Source organism: Mustela nigripes, chromosome 2 (genome assembly GCF_022355385.1).
Source record: "Mustela nigripes isolate SB6536 chromosome 2, MUSNIG.SB6536, whole genome shotgun sequence".
Lineage (NCBI taxonomy): Eukaryota > Metazoa > Chordata > Mammalia > Carnivora > Mustelidae > Mustela > Mustela nigripes.
Genome location: NC_081558.1, coordinates 21,366,350 through 21,387,983, shown reverse-complemented (window position 1 = coordinate 21,387,983; position 21,634 = coordinate 21,366,350). Strand labels below are relative to the sequence as shown.

Here is a 21,634-nt window from a genome sequence, read left to right as displayed (position 1 = left end):
TGAGGGCAAAGGAACACACACAGGGGGTCAGGGCCAGCACCCCTTACTTAATTCTTGCCGGATTCCATAGGCACTGGGTTCCTTCCCACAGAGAAGCAGGCATGATAGTCGGTGGGAGACTGACCCTGCCCAACCCATTGCTCTCTGTCCCCTGCAGCCACCTACCTCCTCCCGGCCCTGGCCTCCCATGGAGGATGATCTGGGTTGCAGCTGGATGATGGCACCAAGCAGGGCATAAGTCTCATTCTGGGCGAAGGTGATGTTGGCATTGTCGTGCAGGCCAAAGATCTCAGGCATGTCATTGAGAGGGAGGCCTTTGATGTAGGAGAGGTAGCCCTGGAGAGTAGGAGGGCCACAACTGAAACCTTGCTCTACCCCCAGCCTGTGGTTGGTGGTGGTGGGGGGGTCCCTCCAACAGAGCACAACTCCTGCTTGCCTCCAACTCTGGACACCCTCGTGCATCTCCCTCTTCTTAGGGCTGCATGGCTTCTGAGGGGCTGTGTGGGTAGCCTTTGCCTCCCTCCCAGCCCTCTTCCTGCTGTCCTCCTGCTCCCTCATTCAGCTGTTCCAGTCACGGGGGCTTCTCTCCTTCCAGTGAGGACCCACACTCCGACACACACCCTAGCCCTGCAGGCCCCGCACGCATCTTAGCTGAAGCCCCATGTCCTCTGGGACCCTTGGAAGAGCTGCCCTGCCTCAGCTGGATAATTACACTTAGCTCCTTCTGGCCTCTCTCCACAGAGCCCCAGCTCCTGGAGGCAGGGCCTGGGTCTGCCTCCCTCACTGTGGCTGTGTTTGTGGGATGGAGTAATCCATGAAAAAGAGCCACTGAGGGGCCAGGACCATGCCTCCCCTCACCCAGCTCCCGGGTGCTCGCAGCACCCCAGCAGCCCGGCCTGGTAGGCTGCCTGGGCCATCGGGGACGTGCTCACATTGAGGTCATAGGTGGGCTGGATCTGGTGGTAGATGCCGGAGGCGCTGTAGCTGTGATCGTGGAAGAGCACGGAGGGGCTGTAATAGTCTTCCAGGATGTTCATGACACAGCGGCGGTCCCAGTCGTCGGTGACGCGGCCCCCATAGTTGATCTCCCCAGCCGTGTACTTCAGGACCTACGGGGTGGGTGGGTGAGGGCCCCCCGCACACGTCCACCGGCCCGCCCCAGCCTGTCCCCAGCCCACCTTGTAGGGGATGTCGTCGTACTCATCCAGGAACATCTTGAGCTGGCTGATACAGATGCGCAGGTCCCCGTCCGTGAACTCGTAGGGGATGTTGAAGCCCAGGGGCCCAAACTTGCGGCGCTCCAGTGCGTTCCCATGGAACAGGCACAGAGACAGCAGCAGGGACTTGAACTCCATCACCTGCGAGAGGCAGGATGGCAGGGGAGTGAGGGGTGGGGCCGGGCCGAGGTAGTGGCGGGGGGTGAGCGTGCACCCCTGCGCTTCACCTTGTGGCAGGAGTTGAGGAAGTCGTCGCTCAGGCTGCTATAAGACTTGAGCAGGTTGGCCTTGACGCCTCGGGGTGGCTCAATGGTCATCTTGGAGCCATTCTGCAGGATGGACACTGGAAACTTGTTGCTGGGCAAGCTGGTGAGCCACAGGCGGAAGTCCCGGTGCACCTGGCGGCCACGGAACTCGTGAGCATGGGGACCCTCGCCCAGTGGCGGCCCCACACCAGGTTCCCTCCCACCAGGAGCCCTGGGCCACCTGCAGCTTGACTCTCCCCTGAGTGGGCTGGGCCAGGCCAGGCTAGCAGACCACTGATTGAAAATATCGGTTTTATCAGGTCATGATCTCAGGGTCGTGAGACCGAGCCCTGCATTGGCTCTGTGCTGGGCCTGGAGCCTGCTTGGGATTCTCTCTCCCTCTGCACCCTGCCTCCCCCCCCAAGGGAAAAGAGAGAAGAATATGGGCTTTGGCAGGTCCCAGCATCACCAGTCTGTGCTGGGTGGACGTGGGCAAGTCACGTCACCATTGGTAACAGTAATGCAAGGGGAGAATGCACTGAGAAGGCGTGCTTCATATACCCCTTCCTGAGTGTGGTGTGCCCAGGCTGGGCTGAGCGCTCTGGGGGACAATCTCATTTAGCCTCATCAGCTCTGTTGAGGGACTGAGGGACTGTTGGCAGTCCCCTCGGTGAGGGAGACCATCAGGTCTGTGGCAGCCGGGGGCATCGCACCTTATCGGGGTTGATGTGCTCGATGAGGCGCTCCAGGGCCGGCATCCAGCTTGGTGCCAGGTGGCAGTTCTGGAAGAAGACCCACTTGCCCCTCTCTATGGAACTGCGCATCATGGCTTCTGCCCGAGGGCCCTGGGGGCAGGGGGAAGGGGCGGAAAGGCGGAGCGGTGAGCGGCCAACCGACCCAGCCTCCAGACCTCCACCACTGCCTGCTGGTCCTTACCTGGCCCTGGCCCAGGGAGATGGCAGAGAGCTTCTTGGAGAACTTCATCTCTTCGGCAAACTTGTAGAGGTCAGCAGCGGGATCGGTGCCAGGCGACAGCACGAAGATGAGGGGTGTGGTGGAGCTGGAGTCTTTGAACACCACTGACAGGTTGGCTGTCTGCAGGTCAGGGAGAGATGCTGGGTCGCCTGGGGCTGAGCAGGGACCAGGGCAAGGCTGGGGGTCCTGGGGCTTCCAGAGAGCTCTCAGAGAGGCTTCCGGGGTTTGGGGGGGGGGCTGGAATGGAACCTCCCTGAGCTTTCGGAAGGTGCAGCTAGAAGTCCCAGCCCAACCAATGCTGCAAAAAGGTCTATCCAGGTGCAGCCAGGCCCCCGGGACTCAGAGGTGGGGGACTCGTCCAGGGCACTGGCTGATGGCACTTGCCTGGGGCTCAATGAAGCGTGGCTCCAGGTTGGTAGCCACGAAATCCTGCATGGCGTTGGTGACCTTGTCCCCACGCAAGCAGCGGAGAACCAGCAGCTTCTGGAACTGGTCCAGGTACTCATTCCAGATGCCAGGCAAGGGTTCCCTGTGACAGTGTCCATGTACCCCTAAGAGCCGACATGTGGGAGGGCACTGGCCCCGGGGACTCTGCTGGCTAGGTGGCCGGGAGAGTGCAGTCCCTGGAGGGTGCATGGCCGGGGGCATGGATGGGATGTAGCCACAGCTGCAGGGCACCCCCAGGTGGCTTCTCAGAGAAACCTTCTGGACAGGCCTGTCCCTGGGATCTCTCCCTTCCGTGTGCCCACCCTGCTTGGCCCTCGGGTGCAGCTCACCTGTGGGGCTCAAGGCTGTCAAAAATGGATTGGAACTCTGAGAGGTGCTTTGGGAAGTCATCAGCAAAAGAGGAGAAGGCTGGCAGATTAGAGAGTGCCAGGATATCTCGCCAGGCCCGGTCTGACAGCCAGTCAGGTGCCGGGTTCTCAGTCATGACCTGGATGGAGCCTCCAGACAGGAGGTAGCGCCACTCAGCCTGGCAGGGGACAGGGGGAGGCTAGTGCACAGGCCCCGTGACCTGCCTCTGGGACCCCACCCAGCAGTGCCTCCCGTAGCCCTCTCAGCCGGAGAAATGGAGTCCTCCTTGCGGCTGGCAGTCAGACAGGTCGGATTAGGGTCCCCGCTCCACGTCTTCCTGGCGGTGTGTCCTCAGACAAAGGATGTGACCTCTCTGAGCCTCAGCCTCCTCAGTTGGGAAAGTTCTGCCCGCAGTGGGGCTTGAGCTGCAGTAGCGGTGGCACTGTGACACACACTCTCTCGGCAGGGACTTCCAACACTTCCAACACCTTCCAACACGGCCAATACCTGGGGCTCCTGAGAGCACGCGCTGGGAGGCTCGGGACAGTACCGGCTTCCCACCACACTCAGCTCTGAGCAGGCTGTGCTCACAGGACATCACGGGCCACGAGGAACCCAGGGTCTCCTGGCTGTCGTAAGCAAGGAACTGTTTCCTGAGCCCTTTGCTTTCGCCGGACCCTCGTGCCTGGCCCTCTCTTTCCTTTCACCCTGTTCTCCCAGCCCGGCCACAGAGCACCTCCTTGGGCCACCTGTCCTGGGTCAGCGGCCCAGCCAGATGCTCATGTACCTGGTCGATCTTGCCCTCATTCATCATGATGCGGACACACAGCAGGAAGGCAAACATCAGCTTGTGCTTCTCAAAGAGGCTGCGGCAGACATTGCTGTACAGGTTGTAGGTCAGGTGGCGGTTGATGTTGGCGATACGTTTTTTCAGGTTGTCTGCAGGGGGAGGGGATGGCAGTGCGTGGGGAGGGGTGAGGGGTGCGAGATCCCCGGGCTTGGGCCCAGCCCAGCCCAGTCTGCCCCACAGCCATGGGGGCCATCTGGGCCTCCCCTTGAAGCCTATGGAGTTGTCAGTAAAGGGACCCTGAGGAGGGTGGGGGCAGGGGTGTGTTGTTATGGCTGATCTGAGAGAATGTGCAAGTGACCATGGGTAGGAGTTTACGTGCACCCCGTGAGGACGTGTCCCCATGTCACGTCTGTGCCGGGATGGGAGCCCAGCACCTGGGACTACCTGCTCTCTCCGAGTTGGCGATGCCAGAGAGGAAGATGTTGAGAAACCACTCCAGGGAGTACTGGTACATGGGGTCCACGTTGGCCAGGTCAGATACACAAAAGAAAAGGATCTGCGTGCGGACAGCCACGGGGATGTACTCCATGCGTGTGAGGTCAATGTCCTTCTCCGTCTGCTCCGCGATCCTGACTTTGGCCTGGAGGCACCGCAGGTGAGTGGCGGTCAGGCCCAGTCGGCGGAGGGAGGGCGATGGGCAGATGTGGGCAGGGGCAGGCCTGAGGCGGTGGGGGCTGGGCAGATGAGGCCGGAATTGCAGGTGGGGAGAGGCCCTAGCTGACCTGGATCTCAGCAGCTTTCATCTTAGAAGCTTCCAGCACCTTGATGAGCTCCATGTCATCCACAGGGTTGCCCTCGGAGGAGCTGAGCCTGTACAGAATCTGGTCTTCGATGTCCTTCAGCTCCTGGCGCATCTTGGCATTACTGACAATCAGCTGGTTCTTCGCTTCTTCCAGGTCTGGCCGCTCCTCAGCCACCACCTGGCCCAGCAGCTGGTCCTCTAGGCCACTGCCAGGGAGGGGACATGGTGTCTGTAACACCTGGTAGGCTCCAAAGGGCCAGCCTTGAGCCTGTTCACCTACAACCTGTGACCCCGGAGCCCCGAGAGCCCAGCAGCCCTGCCTGAGGTGGCCTGGGAGGCCTCCCCTCTGTCTTGGGCTGTGGGGCTAATGCAGAGCCTGCCCACAGGGTAACCAGTTCTCAGTGAGACAGAGCCCCGATGGAATCCGGAATCTTGGGTGGGGGCAGTGGTGAGATATGTGAACTGCTGGAGTCGTTGAAAAACTTCCTCTCAGCAGGAGAGGGCCGGGTGACCGGTAGGGGATAGGCCTTTCACCACCTCGTCTGTGGGGACGTTCACGGTGGCCACTGACAAGGAGGCCTGAGCATGGAGTGAGCCTGTGGGCTCTGGGCAGGCAGCCAGCACGGTGCACCACTAGCCCGGCCCTCGCTCACAGCAGCAAGGCAGGAGACAGGGCTTGGGTGGGCCTGACTCAGGGCTCCAGGGCCGCTCTGGAGGTGAGCGCACAAGGTGCTGGCAAACGCTGAGCTGTGGGGGGAGGGTACCCAGACAAGACAGGAGGGGTACTGACCTCAACCAAGGGCTCCTGGTCTTGGGGGCGGGGGTTCTCAGCTGGAAATGGCGGCAAGTATGGGGAGCTGGTGGAGGTGCCAGGGCGCCTGGGAAGAAGCTGCTAGAGCCTCTGGGAAAGACCCACGGAGTCTTGGCCTGGGAGTGGGAGGGAGGCAGCCAGGCTGAGCTGACGCCCTGGGTCTGGGGCCTGGGAACTTACCTGGGCGACAGGGTGAAGTTGATGAGGGTGACTTTGGTGGAGATCTCCGGTGTGTAGTGTGGGTTGGGCAGCTTAGTGGTGATATACATCCGGAAGTCTTCATGGTAGGGGATCACCGTGTCCCCCAGCTTCAGCACTGTGTTCCCCTGCTGCTTGTATGTCTGTGGTGGGCAGAAGGGGCAAGCGCTGCGGCCCAGGCTTCGCCAGGGAGGCAGCGAGTGGGGCTGCCCTGCCCCCCCCCCCCCCACCCCACCCCTGGTCCAGACGGACCGGCCGCGCCCACCGCCCCCCGCCACTGCAGGCCCACCTGCTTGAGCAGCACCGGCTCCAGGGCCGGGTCCAGCTCCTCGCCTACATTCTCCAGAAGGCAGGGCTTGCCAAAGCGGATGGCATTTTCCATGCTACGCAGGAAGTCTCGGTCGCTCAGCTTGAACACATCCAGCCCATTGTCCTTCTCCTGTGGGCAGAGAGAGCAAGTGGGGGCTGTGGGAGCCGCCAGCCCGCCCGAGGCTAAGCCCAGCTGCGTGGGATGGGGCACGAGGCAGGTGGGCTCACCATGTTCTTGATCCATTTGTTGGCCTGGCCCTGCGGGTCGATGAAGTGAGTCCAGCGTTGGGAGAACTGGGTGATGACCCCATTCTCCACTGACAGCGTGTCGTTGGGGAGGCCAGCAATCTGTGTGACATCAGACTGGGTCAGGGCTGTCCCACGGCTACTCCCAGCTTCATGCTTGGCTATCTCTTCCCTCTCCTTAGGGTGCCCCCTTGGAGGAAGGGGCAGGCGACAGTGGGCACAGGTGTCACCCCACAGGACCTCCTACTCTCTCCTGCTCCTTGTCTGGATCCCCACACCTTCCTTCCCTGGGCCTCTCTGCCCTCTTGCCTACTGAGTTCTCCCTCAGTCAGACCACCTCTCTAGAGCCCACATGCCATTGGTATCCTGGTCTTCACTCTCCCCTGGCCTCTGTCAATAGCCTCTTGGTTTTCTCCCTGGGCCAACTTTACCTGTCCTTTAGGGTCTAGCTCAAATCTGACTTTTGGGGGGGGGGGGAACTTAAGAATCCTAACTTCCCCTGGATGCTGCTCTCCTTCCCTAGTCCACTCTGGCAAGTATCCCTTGAATTCTCTGCCTCCGGTTAGCTAGATCTGTGCCACGCTGTGTTCAGCTTTCTCCTCTCCAACCCATACCTTCTTGCTGGGCCCGGCTGGGTTCAGGGGAGGCACCTCTGAGCAGGCCGAGGAAAGAGGGTGGGAGGGAAGGAGGAGGCTCCTGGCGCAGCCCAGTCCCTCCAGCTCCCCCCACCCCACACCCCGGGTGGATACCTGCCACGAGCGGATCTTCACAGGGTTTCCCAGTGTCCCGATGAGCGTGGGCTCAGACGTGTGCGGCACGTTGTGTCTCGTGAGCTGCTTGACCCAGTGGTCATAGAGCATCGTGCGGTACTGGCCCTGGGGAGACGCCAGACTCAGGCCACCCCACCACGACATCCAGGACGCCCTCCTCCCTCCCCACTGCTGCCGCCATCCCCTAGAGCTCAGTAGTTGTAATCAGGAGTAGAGCCCAGACGTGGAGTCAGACCCGTGCACTCAGGTCCCACTTTGGGTGACTTCCTTGGTCTCCATAAACCTCAGCCCCTCCTCCGTGAAACAGGTGCAGTGACAATGGGCCTGCCTGTCCAGGAGGCTGTGAGGACCGAGTGAGATGTCCCCAGGAAGCATGCAAGTGTGGGCTCAGGCTTCCCCTAGAAGGCCAGCCTTGCCAGGTGGGTTTTCTGGCTGTTTTCTGCACTGCCTCACCCTCCAGGCCCAGAACAGCACCTGGTTCAGACGGGGCACCTGAGACACGCGCATCGCAGAGTGAGCGCATGAGGGAAGAGCTGCCCGGTAGGCTGCCCCTTGCAGAGGTGAGGCTGTCGCAGGGAGGGCTGGAAGGCTCCTCACCGTGAAGGGGCCCAGGTAGGCCACAAAGCCAGCAGCCACCAGCACGTCCCCGGAGATGTTGCCAAGCATATGCTCCAGGTTCTCCACAGTTTCCTGCCAGCGCACCTTCTCATCCGACAGCCCGTTGATGAGCTGCAGAGGTGGCCCCGGGGGGTGGGCTGAGGGTGACCGGGCCAGGGGCTGGGGAAGGGGTGCAGGCCCCGCCCACACCCCCCCAGACCCCCGCAGCCCACAGGCCCTCCCTGCCCCCGCCGTGAGCCCACCTTGTCGGCGCGGCCCAGCCGCTGCTCACACTGCTCGCATTTCAGCTCCAGCTCCTCCTTCTTGGCGATGCACTCCCGGTACTTGGTCTGCATTGTGGCGATGCCATCCTCCACCTCCTGCAGGCGCTGCTTGGCCTCCTCCAGGACCCTCTGCGTCACCTCCAGGTCATCCTGGGCCTCCCGCAGGGCTTGCTGCAACCAGAGAGCCCGGGCCAGCTTGTGGAGGGGCCCCGGCGGAGCCCCCACCTCCCACCATCTACCCCCAGCCGTGCCCAGACCTCACCCGCTTGGGCTCCACTGCCTTGGCCACGAAGTGGTACTTGTGCATGGCGCGCACCCACTGGCAGATGGAGGTACAGGCCTTGGACACCTTGGCAATCGCGGCCGGCTGGAACTCCTCGTTGTCAATGTACGGCTGGATGGCTTTGATCACTGCCTCCCCAATGTTGTCCTGGGAAGGAGGACTGGGGGCATCAGGGGGATGCTTTCCAGGGAGCAAGGGGCTGTGGGGCCCTGCTCAGGAACACCCAGCTTGCTCTCAGAGCCCCATGCCCTGTGTAGGCTTCAGCACCGTTGTCTTCCTGGGTAAACACGGTCCATAAAGCAACCAGGATTTCAGAGAACGATCAGAGTCTTCCTTCACAAGAAACCACACAGTCTCAAGGTCTGGTAATAGGCAGGCTCCATTAAGAACTCACTTAGCGACAAGGGCTGCTTCCTGACAGGCGTGGAGACCAGTGAGTGATTCTGATGCCCAACCAGGCTCATGTTCAAGGGTATTAACCCTCACCGTGAGAGCTCATCACACCCCCAGAGTTCCCATCCCATCCTGTGAGAGTCCAGCCCTGTAGTTCAGGATGAGCCCAGGAATCTGCATTGTTCATGAACTCCCGGAGCTCAGAGCCTGGGACCAGGGATCCTGAGTACTGGTCATGAGCACTGCTGATCTGGGCTGAATTAGGCATGTGGGGCCTCTGGTTTCTAGACTGATGGATTTGGACGAGGAAGGATGGGGTAGTCTACAGGGGCCCAGCTGCCTATGGGCCATATATCCACCCTCCCAGTGCAGCCTGGGGTGTCTACAGCCCCATATTGACTCATGGCAGTGGCGGGGTGGGGGTGGGGGTAGGGCGCATGTACAGGCAGTTGTCCCCTTCCCAACTTCTGAGCTGAAGAAGGTCCCTTAAGAGGGTGGTGGGCACCAGGCTGACCTAACCATGAAGCAGCCCCTGAGATAGAACATGGCCGTGGGTACCGAGAGCCCCAGCTAGACAGCAGATGGAGAAACCCAGGGACAGACAGAAGAAGCTGAAGCTCAGCTGAAACCAAGGGAAAGGCCATGGTTGCACAGACAGTGCAAGCCTAGGCCAAGGCCATGGGGGTCTCAGGGAGGAAAGGGCAAGAGAGGGGATCTCTAGGCTGTAGAGCTCTGAGGTGACTGTCACTCCCACTAGCCAGAGCGCTCCTCCGGGGTCAGGATGTGGTCCCAGTCAGCTCTGTGGCAATCAGGCTGCATGTGTTCGGACAAAGGGAGACAGGACAGAGAGCCCTACACTGGTGGGGGAAGGGGACTCTGCTTCTACCTCACTCACAGGCCTGCTCGCCTTGTGCCTGGCACACCCACCTTGTCAAACTTGAAGAGGCTGTCGAGAAAGCGACCAGGGTCCTGCAGCAGCCCCTTTCCGGGTTCCCAGTAGTCATCCACCTTGGAGCCGGGCCTCTCTCCAGGCACCTTCTTGGGCTTGATGCCCTTCATGATGCACATAGCCTCTATGACCAGCTTCACACCTGGGGGTGGTCGCTGCATGGCCCGGACCTACAGGTCAGGCCGAGAGTGGGGAAGGGGAGAGCCATTATGGCCTGGGTACCCCTGGGCAGGGGCAGCTATCAGACAGGGTAGACCTCACCAAGCCAGCTCCTACTGCCACAGACAAAGGGCATGCCTAGCTGTCCCCCGAGGTCTGTCTTGGCTTGTGGTTCCTTCTGCTCCCCCATACACCCAGGCCTGACCTTGCGGTCCTAGATGCTCATTGCCCAGGACCCAAAGCCCTCCCCATGTGCCTGTCTTGTGCAAGGAGGTAGAGGCAGGCAGCTGGGTTTGAGGCCTAGCTCTACCCCCACCTCTCAGCACATGACCCCATGGGATGTGGAGACAGAGGGTGTGGGGACCAGAGGCAACAGGACAGATGCCCAGGGGGAGCTTCAGGGACCGGCTGGCTGCCCACCTCGGTCACATCATTCTTGTTGAGGTTGCGCAGGCTGGCCAGGGCCGCATCCAGGGCAGGCAGTGCCTCATCCAGATCCTTCTGGGCATCGTCAGCAATAGCTTGTGCCTTCCTGGCCTTCTCATTGGCCTTGATCTCCTCTGCTTGCACCGAATTCCGAGTCTCCTGAGCAATGGCTGTGTCCACCTAGGGGCCAAAGGCAGGGCGGGCCTAGCTGGTGGTGTATTGGGGACAGGTGTGTCCCCACCTTTCTCCTCCCCTTGTCTCAGTCTCCCCAGGGTTAAGAGAAATGAGAGCAAGGATGCCCCCCTCCCCAAGGGCCCTCTCGGAGCTCTGGGAATGTGAGAAGCCCATTCCCAAGTGCTCATGGTGGGCCTGGCATGGGGCCCAGGACTTTACATGCTTGAGCACAACTGCCCTCCAGGGAAGGACCCCCTAAGCCCGCAGGACATTGCCAGGCAAGACGGAGAAACGCGCCCCCCACGTCATGTTCTTTCCGTCTGCTGGAAACATTTCCGATATGCTGGCTTTGCCGGGCAGGAGGGAACTGCTTCTACAAGGAAGCTGTCATAGCGAATCTGCGAATTAGAGGTATCTGCTGTGCGGCGCGGGCCCTCGAACTCGGGGATCTCAGGAAGACTCAGAGGAAGGCTGGGGCCAAGTCTGCACAGCTGCCCACGGCAGCCTGCTAGTCAGTCCCTGTTGTGATTATCAGGGCTTAGGTTGCCTGTCCTGCTCTTCACCATACCCCCTGCCCGGCGCAGGACCTGGCACAGAATAGATTCCCAGCAAACTCTCGCTGAATGAACAAATGATGACTGACTGAGGAAAACAGGCACTGAGGAGCTAAGGAGCTGCAGAGGACAGGCAACCAGTGATCTCGTGGTTGCATGGGTATCCCGAGCCTCAACAGAAGTGGTCAGACATCAGGGAAGAGGCCCAGGGAGCACCCCCACCTTGATCTGCTCCATGGTGAGCACGGTGTCCTTGGCAGCCTCTTCCAGCAGGGGGCGCATCATCTCCAGCTCCTCCTGCATCTTGGCCACGTCCTCTGAAGTACGCAGCAGCTGGCGGAAGGGAGGCACAGAGAGGAAGTCAGGGGTGACAGGGTACCAGGAAGAGAGCCGGGGGTGGAAGTGGCTGGGGAGAGGATCCTGCAGGGCTGCCCGGCCCTCATTCAGGAGTGAGAGGCTGTGGCTGGTTGTCCAGTGAGCCCTAGAGGAAGAGAGATGTCCTCTGAAAATCTGTGGGGTGTCCTGCTTTGGCCTCGCCCTTGCTCATTTGGTTAGGGAGGAAGCAACCCATTTAAACACTGCAGGCTGCCAAATGAGAGGGCGGTCTGGGCCTGCCCGGGCCAGGGTAAGCCGGAGCAGGCACTGCTTTAGCAGGCACTGCTTTAGCCACTGCCCACCAAGCCCCACTCTGGCCCACCTTGTCAAGGCCACTCTTCATGCGGTTCTTGGCAGTTTTCAGCTCCTGTTTCTTCTGCCCAATGAGGATGGAGAAAATATGAAGCAGCTCCAGGTAGCTCTTGGGGGTCACGTAGTTGTGACGGGCCAGCTCAGCTAGGTACTCGGTACACTTCTTGGACACTGACTGGTGGATGTAGACACAAACCTGAATCTGTGGGGTGGGAGACCACTGATGCCAGCCTTGTAGAGGTCCTAGCAGAGACCTGGCCACGGTGCCCTTGAAGCCATTGAAGCCTGGTCCCAAGGAGGAGACCACATGTAGGAACCTCAATGCTTCTCAGGCACGCTATCTCCTATGAGTCTCATAACCTCCAGGTCAAGGTCACCTATTCTGCAGAAGAAAAACTCACGACCCAGAGAAGTCAAGGGACTCGTTTAAGTTCACACAACGTCAAGGGCAGAGCTGCCTTTGAACGTGGACCCAGGTGTCTCCCAGATCTTGGCCTGTTGCCCTCATCACAGCTCCTAAACTGCCTCACTCTGAGAGTCCTAAGGCGGGACCTTGGGGGGGAACAGAGGGCCCAAGGCCTCAACATAGCTGAGGAGGGAAACAGATTTACTCTAGTTCTTGGCTCGCAGGTGACCATCACTCTCTCAGGTTGGACCAGACAAATCTAGCCCCCATGTATGTCACCATGACAACCTTGTAGCACTCCCATGATACAAATGAGGAAACAGGCTTAGGATAGGTCAAGTTCTGCTCCAAAGCCCATCAGTGTTGGGCCTGGGACTCTCACGCAGGCTCCTGTGACAGTAAGTCCAAACCTAAATAGCTCCCCCTAACAGCCTGCTCCTCACCAAGACACCTACCAGTCCTCTAATGACTTCAGAGGTGGCTTCCAGGTCTGGGATTTCATTCAGGAACATGGTGGCCACAGACTCCAGCGCCTCTGCTGGCCACTCGTTAAACCAGTCAATGGTACAGCAGTTGACAAGGGAGGGGAACTGCCTCAAGCGAGCTCGGAAGACCTCTCCGATGGGGCTGGGGGACCAGGAGGCCAAATGAGGCACTGACTTCCGCCGCAGGACCCTCCAGAGCCCAGGGCCCTCCTCATGGCAGGCCCAAGTGCCGTCCCTACGTGGCCACCATGGGGGCCCATACCTCATACACAGAACCACGTGGATATTGCTGCGCACACGCCCAGTGTAGGCAGCCATAAGATTGGCTTTGGTGGGCTGCAGGCCCTGCTCTTGGATGTAGGGCCGCATGGTGTTGACAATCTGGTCCTGCTCATCTGCACTGTAGAGATTGGGAATGTCGCCAGAGTTTAAGACATTGTTGATGTCCTCGAGGAAAGACTCGTTCTTGATCTGGGAAGAGATGAGAGTACAAAAGCTAAGCCTTAATGATGGCCCCTGGGTATTGGTCTCCAGGACCTTCATAGCAGCCCCGTTTTACAGACCATACCACTGAGGCTCAGATAAGCTCAGGGGCATACAAGTGACCTTACAAGTCATGGTCTAAGACTCATACTCAGGCCTGCCCTACAGCAGAGACTCTGAACATCAACACAGGGCTGTGGAAGGGCCCTGGGTCCTGGGTGGGAGACAGGACACCTTACTCTCCCTTTCCAGACCTCCCCATGCCTCAATATCCTGACAGGAGGAAACCAGGCCACAGGCAGAAATAGGTCCTTGCCAGACTGCATGAGGGGACCCTGGGGGTAGAGGTTGTGCTGGGAACAGAGGGCACCCTGCACAAAGTGGGACACGTTCCAGGGCTTCCATCTCTGGCCAGCTCCGACCAGCAGGCAGCTTTAGGCACTGCTCTCTTTGCTTTGAGACCCCAGAGCCATCACCTCAGTTTCTTTTGGAGACCCAGGGACAGACCTCCTCCTAGGGAGCTCTAGAGGGAGCAGCCCCCAAGAGGGGCACCATAGGCACAGTGCTTCGGGCTGGAGTCCTGTGGTCCTTGAGGTGGGACTGGCCAGTGAGTATGGTGCCACTTGTGATCAGCCATGGTGCCAGGGGCCTTCTTTTCCCTTGGGGTATAGGGCTGACCTATGCCCCCCTAGCTCTGATAGGCTGAGTTTGGTCCCATGCACCTGACCCACCCAACTGAGGGCCCCCCGCCACCAGTCCCAGTCATCCCACCAAACATCCAGCCCAACTAAGAGTGACCTGGGCCTGAAGGACCGACCACTTTCTAGGATGCCACACAGGGATGGGGTTGTATCCAGCCCACCCTGGGCCCTGCCCTCTGCCTGTGGTAGTGGCACCTGAGTGTCAGAGAACAGGAAAGTGATGGGCAGGCTATGCAGGCCAGCCTTGAGCAAGATCTTCTTGACATCTTCACGCCACTCGGCCATGCCATAGTTCTTGGACAGCTCAATCTGGAAGCATTCGTATTCGGCCCTGGAGACAGGAGTTTGGCTGGAGGCATGGCTGAGCTAAGGCCAAGTGCTGAATGGTAGGTGCCCACCCCCCACCCCAGCCATCTGGAGTTCTGGCTCCCATCCTGGGCAGATCTGCAGATGCTCCAGGCCCTGAACCTGCTCTCTTGCCTCCAGACCTCTGCCTAAGCTGTTCCATGGCCTGGAACGCCATTCGCTTCCATCCTGCCAGCTCTGAAACCAAGAGGAGGCCGTGGCCGCCACATCTAGGAATCCCTCCTAGTTGTCTGCTGCCACACCTCCCTTCCCTGCAGCACCACAGGGCCCTGCTACTGCCTCTCCCCGGAGCCTAGGTCCCCTGCCCAGTGCGTTCAGAAACCCTCAACCGGGGTGACCCCAGCCCTCCTAGCTGTGGCCATCCGCTGCCCAGCACTCCCGGAGCCCTCACATGTGCGAGGCCAGCCGTGTGAGGGAGCTGCGGCCACTTCCACCCACACCCAGCAGGAGTGCGTTGCCCAGTGCCTGGCGCAGCGTGCGGCTGATCCGGCAGATGTGGCTCATGGCATCCATGAAGAGGACCAGCCTCAGCTTGGCTGTGTTGACCTGGTTGTAATCTTCCATGTACTCCTCAATCACCTGCATCATCTGGGGGACCAGGGCGGATGGGGAGATCTGGGTTGACTCTCCGTCCCCAGGCACTAGGACCCCGACAGAACACACCCCCTCAAAAAAAAAAAAAAAAAAAAAAAAAAGAACACACTCCCTCCCACTGCCAGCCCAGCTCCTCTGCAGGGAGGGGTGTTGGGCCTGGTCTCAGGAGGGTTTGGCCCCATGTGCCTGACCACCCCCCCGAGCTATGGGCCTCCCTGCCCCAGGTCCCAGCCATCCCGCCAAACATCCACCCCAACTGACAGTGACCTGGGCCTGAAGTGCTGACCACTTCCTAGGATGCCACACTGGGATGGGGTTGTATCCAGCCCGCCCTGGACCCTGTCCTCTGCCTGTAGCAGCGACACCTGAGTGTCGGGGAACAGGGAGCCAGACCTGTACAGAAGGCAGGCCTAGAGGAGGCCAGACCTTTGGGATACACAGAGGCCTAAGGAGCGGGGTCAGAGCCATGTCTGTTTCCTCTCGGCCTCACCAGGTGTGCTGAAGCACATGGGAGCTCATGAGGGCTCCTGGGAATGAGGAGGGGATGCGTGTGCAGGGAAAACATCGGGAGCCCCTCCGGCCACACAGCTCTGAGGCCTCTGACAAGGTCTCTTCCATGTCTCCCTGGGGTCCCGACTCAGACCCTGCTGCCCCTCTGGGGGGCGGGATGAGAGCCCCTCCAACAGGCGAGCACGCCCACATTTACAGAACCTGTCCCCGACGAAGCCCAGGCTTGTCCCCAGCCAAGGCGGACCAAGCAGGGCCTGCTGCCCCTTCTGACAGGAGAGGAAATGGAACCTAGGGAGGCAAGGGCTGGCCTTCGAAGTCAGAGCCCTGACCCTCTGGTCACAGCGTGCTGGTCTGTTCGCGGTGCTGCGGAGGGCCCGGGCCCTGGGGGGCAGAGCGAAGGGGCCCCTCACCTTCTTCTCACTGGTGATGAGCTCGTAGGACTTGACGTCAGAGCCTGGAGACATGAAGTCCCCATAGAGGATGGGCTGGAAGGGACACACCTCGGCGAAGGTCACCCCCCACTGCTCCATGCAGCTCTCCAGTAGTTTGTCGAACCAGCTGCGGTCCTCATCGTTCACCAGGCGGTCGCGGAACACGCGGCAGCTCTCGTGGTACCAGAGCCGCAGCAGCTGCACCTTGTCCTGCAGCCAGCCCGCGTCAGTCGTCAGTCGGCACGGCCCGTCCCACCCCCCACATCCGTCCCACGCTGCACCAACTGCACCTCCCCTCCCCCTGCCCCACCCCCCACTGGCCAAGTGCCTGCTGGGACCCCGCTGCCTTAGCCGGTTGTCAGCATCCCCCCTCTCAGGGCCCCCGCAGCAGCTCAAACCCCAGGCCTGGGAGGAATGCCTGCTTCTCCTTATACCTTCCCGACACCCCAACACCCCGACACCCCACCTCTAGCCACTCAGCAAGACCCTCTGGCTCTGCTCCCATCTCTGTGTTTGCTGCCGCCTCCATCCTGCCTCTCCCCTCCTTCACCCCCACAATGAGTGGATGGCCCTTAGGAACCCCCCAGGCCCTTCTCTCTACCTTTTGGGCTATAGTGTGGCAAGGCCAGGGCTGGCGCCTATCCCATTCACCAAGTATCCCTGGCCCCAGGCTCTACACATACTGATGCATCCAGCCCCCATTCCAAGGGCAAATCTGTCCCCCACACCCCTCCATGCCTCCCAGCATCTTCAGGACGCTATGGCTTCCACAGCTGTCAGCCCCAGCCCCCCACCAGCACCCTGACAGCCCACTCCCTGCTGCCGTCCTGCTCCATCCACCTGGGCGTCTGGTTCCTCGAGTGTATCCCCCTCACTCTGCTTCCCAAATCTCCTACACAGGGCCTCACCAGGCACCCTCTCTCTCTCCCTTGTGCTGCCCTAGATCTTTCTGTGGGATCCCCATCACCGCTGCCATTCTAGGCATGGATCTGAGCTGCAAGACGGGGCTCAGCTGTAGGAAAGCAGGGGGTCTGGAGCCCAGCCTGCCCCCAGTGCCACTCAGGGCCTGGCCAGATCAAGGTTAAGCAGTGCTGCAACAGTAATGTCAAAGACCAAGGAGCTGGAGAGGACAGTGGGGCCACTGTGGGCTCTGCTCCCTGGACACTGGGAAGGGAGCCTGCCGGGTCCTCACCTCGACCTTAGCTGGGTCGGCCATGAGCATGCCCTGGAAGACCTTGGAGAGGTCCCTCAGGTTGAAGGTGTAGTGGGACTTGGCCGGGGTGGGCAGCAGCTGGGAGGTGATGGTGGAGTACACCATGATGGTGGCTTCCACGAGGGGACTCGTGAAGCGGGCGATGGCGGGGGCCCCAGCTGTGGGAACAGGAGGGTGGGCCTGAGTCCTACAGGCGGGTGCCCCCCATATAGCCTCCAAGGATGCTAACCCCCTTTGCCAGGGCTGTGTTCTCCCCTGGGTGCCTTGTCCCCAGCCTGCGGGCTTGGGTGCCACCCAGCCTTCAGCCCCTCTGGGATGTCAGCTCCACCACAAGCTCTTGCTGATGTGATGCCCCCAGCTCGGGGTGAGGAATCTCTTGCTCTGAGCTCCCCACCCACCTGCCCATGGCCTCATTTCCGGCACACGCTGTCGTGCGCTGGGGCACACCCGTGGGGCCAGGGATACTAATGCGGTCAGTGCGGGGCCGGTCCCTTGCTCCCTTGCCTTGTGAGGCCGTGGGAACTTGGGGCAGAGGGAGTGAGAAATGAGTAAAGGGGCAGGAGGGCTTATCCATTAGTCAACCTAGACACTGTTCTTGGTCCTGGGCACAGAGGGTGGCCCCACAGACACACTCCTCCCCCTCTAGCTGCCACCCTGCGGGGCTCTGTGGACAGGCGGACAGTGGTGGGCCTTGCAAAGGCCGGCTGCAAGAGAGTAGTATCCCAGGGCGCCTGGGTGGCTCAGTGGGTTAAAGCCTCTGCATTCGGCTCAGGTCATGATCTCAGGGTCCTGGGATTGAGTCCCACATCAGACTCTCTGCTCAGCGGGAAGCCTGCTTCTCTCTCACTGCCTTTGTCCGGTGAGCTGGGGTTGGGGGCATTTCACATAGTGCTGGGGGAGGCTGTGTGAGGACGGATGCTCGAGCAGACAGCTGGAGAAGGGAGGGCAGGCCCGGAACCGGAGCAAGCATGCCGAGGCCTGGGGTGTTAAGGACCAGTGAGGGGAGGTGAGAGTTGAGAGGTGATGAGGGGCAGGGATGGCTCTGCCTGTCACCGTTGGGACGTGGGCCCTTGCCTGCAGTTGAGGAGAGGAAGAGTGTGATCCCAGTGAACGCATGGATGGGTCCCTCAGGCTGAGATGGCTACAGGACAGGATGGGAGGCTCGGGTGTGGTGAGGGCATGGGGATGGGGCAGTGGACCTGACCTGAGAGGAGGGGCTGCCCTCCAGCAACAGTGAAGCCCGGGAACGTGAGACTGAGAGAGCTAACGGTTGGTCAGGCCATCTGAGAACCACTGGGGACAAGGGCACTCTCCGGGGACTGTTGAGGCACGAGGTAAAGTGGGAATGGTGGCTGATGGCAGCTGAAGAGACAATGCTCTTGAGCTGTGCCATCTGCACGAGCAGAGAACTTGAGAGACGGCTGGGATGGGGGTGGGGGGCCCAAAGCGACTGTTTTGTGTTTTGTCGTTAACATGGGGGACATCCGGATGCATCAGGCTGATGGAATGGCCTGGTGAGGATGGGCCACACACACACGTGTGCTTATGCTGTGTGCTGGGAGGTGGAGCCACGCTCTCCAGCAGACAGTCTGGGGTGGGATTCGGGTTTACGAGAAGGGCTCTTTGGCTGAGCCCCGGAGAAGAACCGTCCATTCCCAGCAACAGGAGAAAAGACAGGACCAACGGTGGCCTGGGTGCAGGGGTGTGGGGGACATGGAAGCCTTGGGAGGGTACTGTCTTCCAATGGCCTCCTTCAGCTGAGCTAACAGGAAGGGTGGGACATGCGGCGGGGCTGGAGATCTGACGCCGTCCGTTACCCTGCTTCAGTGACCGCCTGATCTGCCCTGTGCAGGGCTGCCACACCAGAGATGCCTGCTCCTCTGAGAGGGCCGGCCTCCTGGGAGCCTCTGCTCCTCTGCACAGGGCAGGAGTTTGTTGGCTTGCTTTATTCACTCATTCAGCTCACGTTTACCTTGCTTTTACTGTGGGCGGGACAATGCCTGGACATTCCAGGCACTAAAGGGCTGACTGTTATGTGATCGGTTGAATGAGCCTATGAAGGCATTTACTCCAGAGAATCAGACGATGGTTCTCTGTGGCCCTGGGGACCCAGCCCCGGCCACCCCCACCTGGAGTCCAAGGCTCACCCAGGAACCAGCAGCCCACCCCATCCAGGCCCTGCTCCAGGCCGGCACTTACGCACGGGATCCCGGTAACTTCTCTCCCCGAGGAGTCCATCTAGAGGGTTGGGGGAGAGACGTGGGGCTCAGAGTTAGGTGGGTCCCCTGCTGCATGTCTTGGCCAGCTAGGCCAGGCGGAGCAGCTCCCAGAGCATCCCCCCAGCACCACCTCTCCTAAGAGCAATGTGGTCCCCATCCCTCCCTGGGCCTATCACCACTGATGGCAGGGCAGGCCAGGCCAGAGGAATGGAGGCCTGACTCTCATCACCCACCACCTGGCACAATGCCAAGGGGAGTTCAAGGTCAGAGTGTATCTTAGGCAGGAGGTGGGTTAATGGGGGAAGACTGCATCCTGATAGAGTGGAAGGTCAGAGCCACGTTGTCTATTCTATCTTGGTGGTTTTTCCTGATTTATAAAAGTAACACCCTTCTGCCAGCTTTTCTGGGTAAATACGAACATACACGTGTGTACTTATGCAGGTGAAGACACAAGTATACACATGTATAAATCATATATTCAGCAATCACCACGTGCTAGGCTTCATGCTAGATACTACATCCAGTGTCTTATTTAACCTTCACAGCTTGGGAGGGTGGGCACTAATATCACCACCCATTATACAGATGGAGAAACTGAGGCTCAAAGAGGTTCATGAATTTGCCAAAGGTAACACAGCTGAGTAAAGGGTGAAGCCAGGGCTGAGGTCACTGCCTCACTGCCACTCCACCCCTTCCAGCTGCTGCCCAGGTGTCCTAGGAGTAGCTTACCCAGCCTGGGCTTCTGCCTTTGCCCGGGACCACCCCCCGACTTCCACCCGGTGCTCACCCATCCAACTGCCCAGGATGGTGGAGAAGATGCGCTTCTTGCTGACCTCGTCCATCTCGGCAAAGGACAGGTAGTTGAAGTGGCGTGTCAGCCGTGGGGTGATGGCATTCCTGCCTCCGCCCGGGGGGCCCATGGCACAAACAAAATTGATGTCCACCAGCTGCTTGAAGGCTCCTGGAGTGGAGGCAGGAAGTCAGAAAGGAGCCGGGCCCAGAGCTAAATTAATGGCTTTTTGTGGACCCTAGGCACTTGGCCTTCAAGGGCATCCTCCTCTCTAAAAAACATTAAAAATGATCATTTATAACAGTACTGGAATATAGACAGATATAATATTATAAATTAACAGTGTTCTTTGACCCTTAAAAGTTCATTTTCCCAGTGATTTTAAAAGAATTCAAAACATTTCTGGGGACCCTCTAAAAGTACTGTGAGCAGTAGGCCCTGTGCCTACCCTGCCTAATGGAGGAGCCGCCCTGTCCTGCCCAGCACACCCAGCCCGCACCTCCCTCCCACCCCCCTGTTGGGCCAGGCCAGCTGGCACTCACCAATGACCTTGCGGTCATACCAGCCGCAGTGGTCCATCCACTGGCGCAACAGCTCGATTGGTGGCTGGGCGCCATAGGTCTCCAAGGCTGGCATATTCAGGTCATCAATGAAGAAGATAAAGTTGCGCCCCAGGGGCGGCCCATACACACCTTTTCGCCTGTGGGGAGGGGCTGCGTAAGCCCAGCCCACATTGGCACCAAGTCTTCTGGGAATCCAGGGCTGGTAAGATGGCCACTGCCTTCAGCTCTCTCTGAATTGTTAGCCCTCTTGAGCAGCCCTTGGTCCCAGTCTGCACATCCTGGGACATCACACTTCGCTTCCTGGAGTCTGGGCTCAGCAGGCGGATCTCAAGCCCCACCCCCACACAGCCCAGGACAAACACCCACAGCCTGGCTCAGGAATTCCTGATGGGTGAGTCCCCAGACCAGTCTGTAAGAGCACCCAGGGCCCTCTAGGAAGTTTTTGGCAAACCCAAGAGCATAACTGGGCAAGGAGTTGGGAAAACGGCTGGTTGAACCAGGCTGGGAGAACACACAGCGGCAGAACAAGGAAGGCAGTGCCTGCCTCTTGTCCAGCTTGCTGTCGATGAGGTCCTGGGTTTGGTTGGCCGAAGTGCGGGCTGAGAAGGTGAGGAAGTGGCTGACATACTCTGGCGGCAGGTTCTTGAGGAGCTTGTCGGAGATGGTGAGGGTCTTGCCTGTGCCTGTCGGCCCGATGCACAGCACCTGGGAGAACAGGGATCACTCGTTCAAGACTCTCACTGGGTCTGGTGCAGGGCAGGAGCGCCCCCCCCCCACCTGGCTGTCCACGTGGGAGGCCAGCCACCTCCCAGCTTGGGCCTGGGTGTGGGAGGAGCAGAGCATGGCAGGGGTGCTCACGGGCTTGTGGTTGATGAGGAGCATGTCCAGCAGGTAGGACATCTGCACCGTGTCCATGGTAGGCACGATGATGTTGCAGTAGCTGGTATCCGGCATCATGGTGAATGGAGTCGAGGAGTCCATCCACTTCACCCAGGCCACCTGCAAGCACAGGCCGCTCCGGGTTGGGCCTGGAAGCCGGCCTCACCCCGCTCTGGCCAAGCATACCAGGAGGACGAGGGAATTCACTGCTAGGCCATGATAAGAGAGCCCAGGCGAGGGGCAGCTCAGGACTGAAGCAGGAAGCCCTGTGCCCCCCTCTCTGCTCAGGGTGGGGAATCCCAGAACAAGCCACTGAGAGTGAGGGGGCTT

At 60.0% G+C, this 21,634-nt stretch overlaps 1 protein-coding gene across 1 annotated transcript in view; it reads right to left on the bottom strand.

Moving 5' to 3' along the window:
• Positions 1–21,634, bottom strand: part of DNAH1 (dynein axonemal heavy chain 1) — a 75,887-nt gene that overhangs the window by 2,356 nt on the left and 51,897 nt on the right. The window contains exons 42-74 of the mRNA XM_059389879.1: positions 21,284–21,424; positions 20,970–21,130; positions 20,405–20,562; positions 19,860–20,033; positions 19,053–19,091; positions 16,833–17,011; positions 15,620–15,850; positions 14,497–14,693; positions 13,935–14,070; positions 12,818–13,026; positions 12,526–12,697; positions 11,675–11,866; positions 11,200–11,310; positions 10,244–10,429; positions 9,643–9,834; positions 8,302–8,469; positions 8,019–8,210; positions 7,756–7,887; positions 7,138–7,263; positions 6,371–6,490; positions 6,123–6,272; positions 5,816–5,976; positions 4,805–5,030; positions 4,467–4,662; positions 4,020–4,171; positions 3,214–3,410; positions 2,822–2,966; positions 2,399–2,557; positions 2,176–2,307; positions 1,445–1,615; positions 1,179–1,358; positions 933–1,109; positions 166–336 (exon numbers count right to left, since the gene is read on the bottom strand). Coding sequence (XP_059245862.1) covers positions 166–336; positions 933–1,109; positions 1,179–1,358; positions 1,445–1,615; positions 2,176–2,307; positions 2,399–2,557; positions 2,822–2,966; positions 3,214–3,410; positions 4,020–4,171; positions 4,467–4,662; positions 4,805–5,030; positions 5,816–5,976; positions 6,123–6,272; positions 6,371–6,490; positions 7,138–7,263; positions 7,756–7,887; positions 8,019–8,210; positions 8,302–8,469; positions 9,643–9,834; positions 10,244–10,429; positions 11,200–11,310; positions 11,675–11,866; positions 12,526–12,697; positions 12,818–13,026; positions 13,935–14,070; positions 14,497–14,693; positions 15,620–15,850; positions 16,833–17,011; positions 19,053–19,091; positions 19,860–20,033; positions 20,405–20,562; positions 20,970–21,130; positions 21,284–21,424 — 5,433 coding nt within the window. The remainder of the gene's footprint in view (positions 1–165; positions 337–932; positions 1,110–1,178; positions 1,359–1,444; positions 1,616–2,175; positions 2,308–2,398; positions 2,558–2,821; positions 2,967–3,213; positions 3,411–4,019; positions 4,172–4,466; positions 4,663–4,804; positions 5,031–5,815; positions 5,977–6,122; positions 6,273–6,370; positions 6,491–7,137; positions 7,264–7,755; positions 7,888–8,018; positions 8,211–8,301; positions 8,470–9,642; positions 9,835–10,243; positions 10,430–11,199; positions 11,311–11,674; positions 11,867–12,525; positions 12,698–12,817; positions 13,027–13,934; positions 14,071–14,496; positions 14,694–15,619; positions 15,851–16,832; positions 17,012–19,052; positions 19,092–19,859; positions 20,034–20,404; positions 20,563–20,969; positions 21,131–21,283; positions 21,425–21,634) is intronic.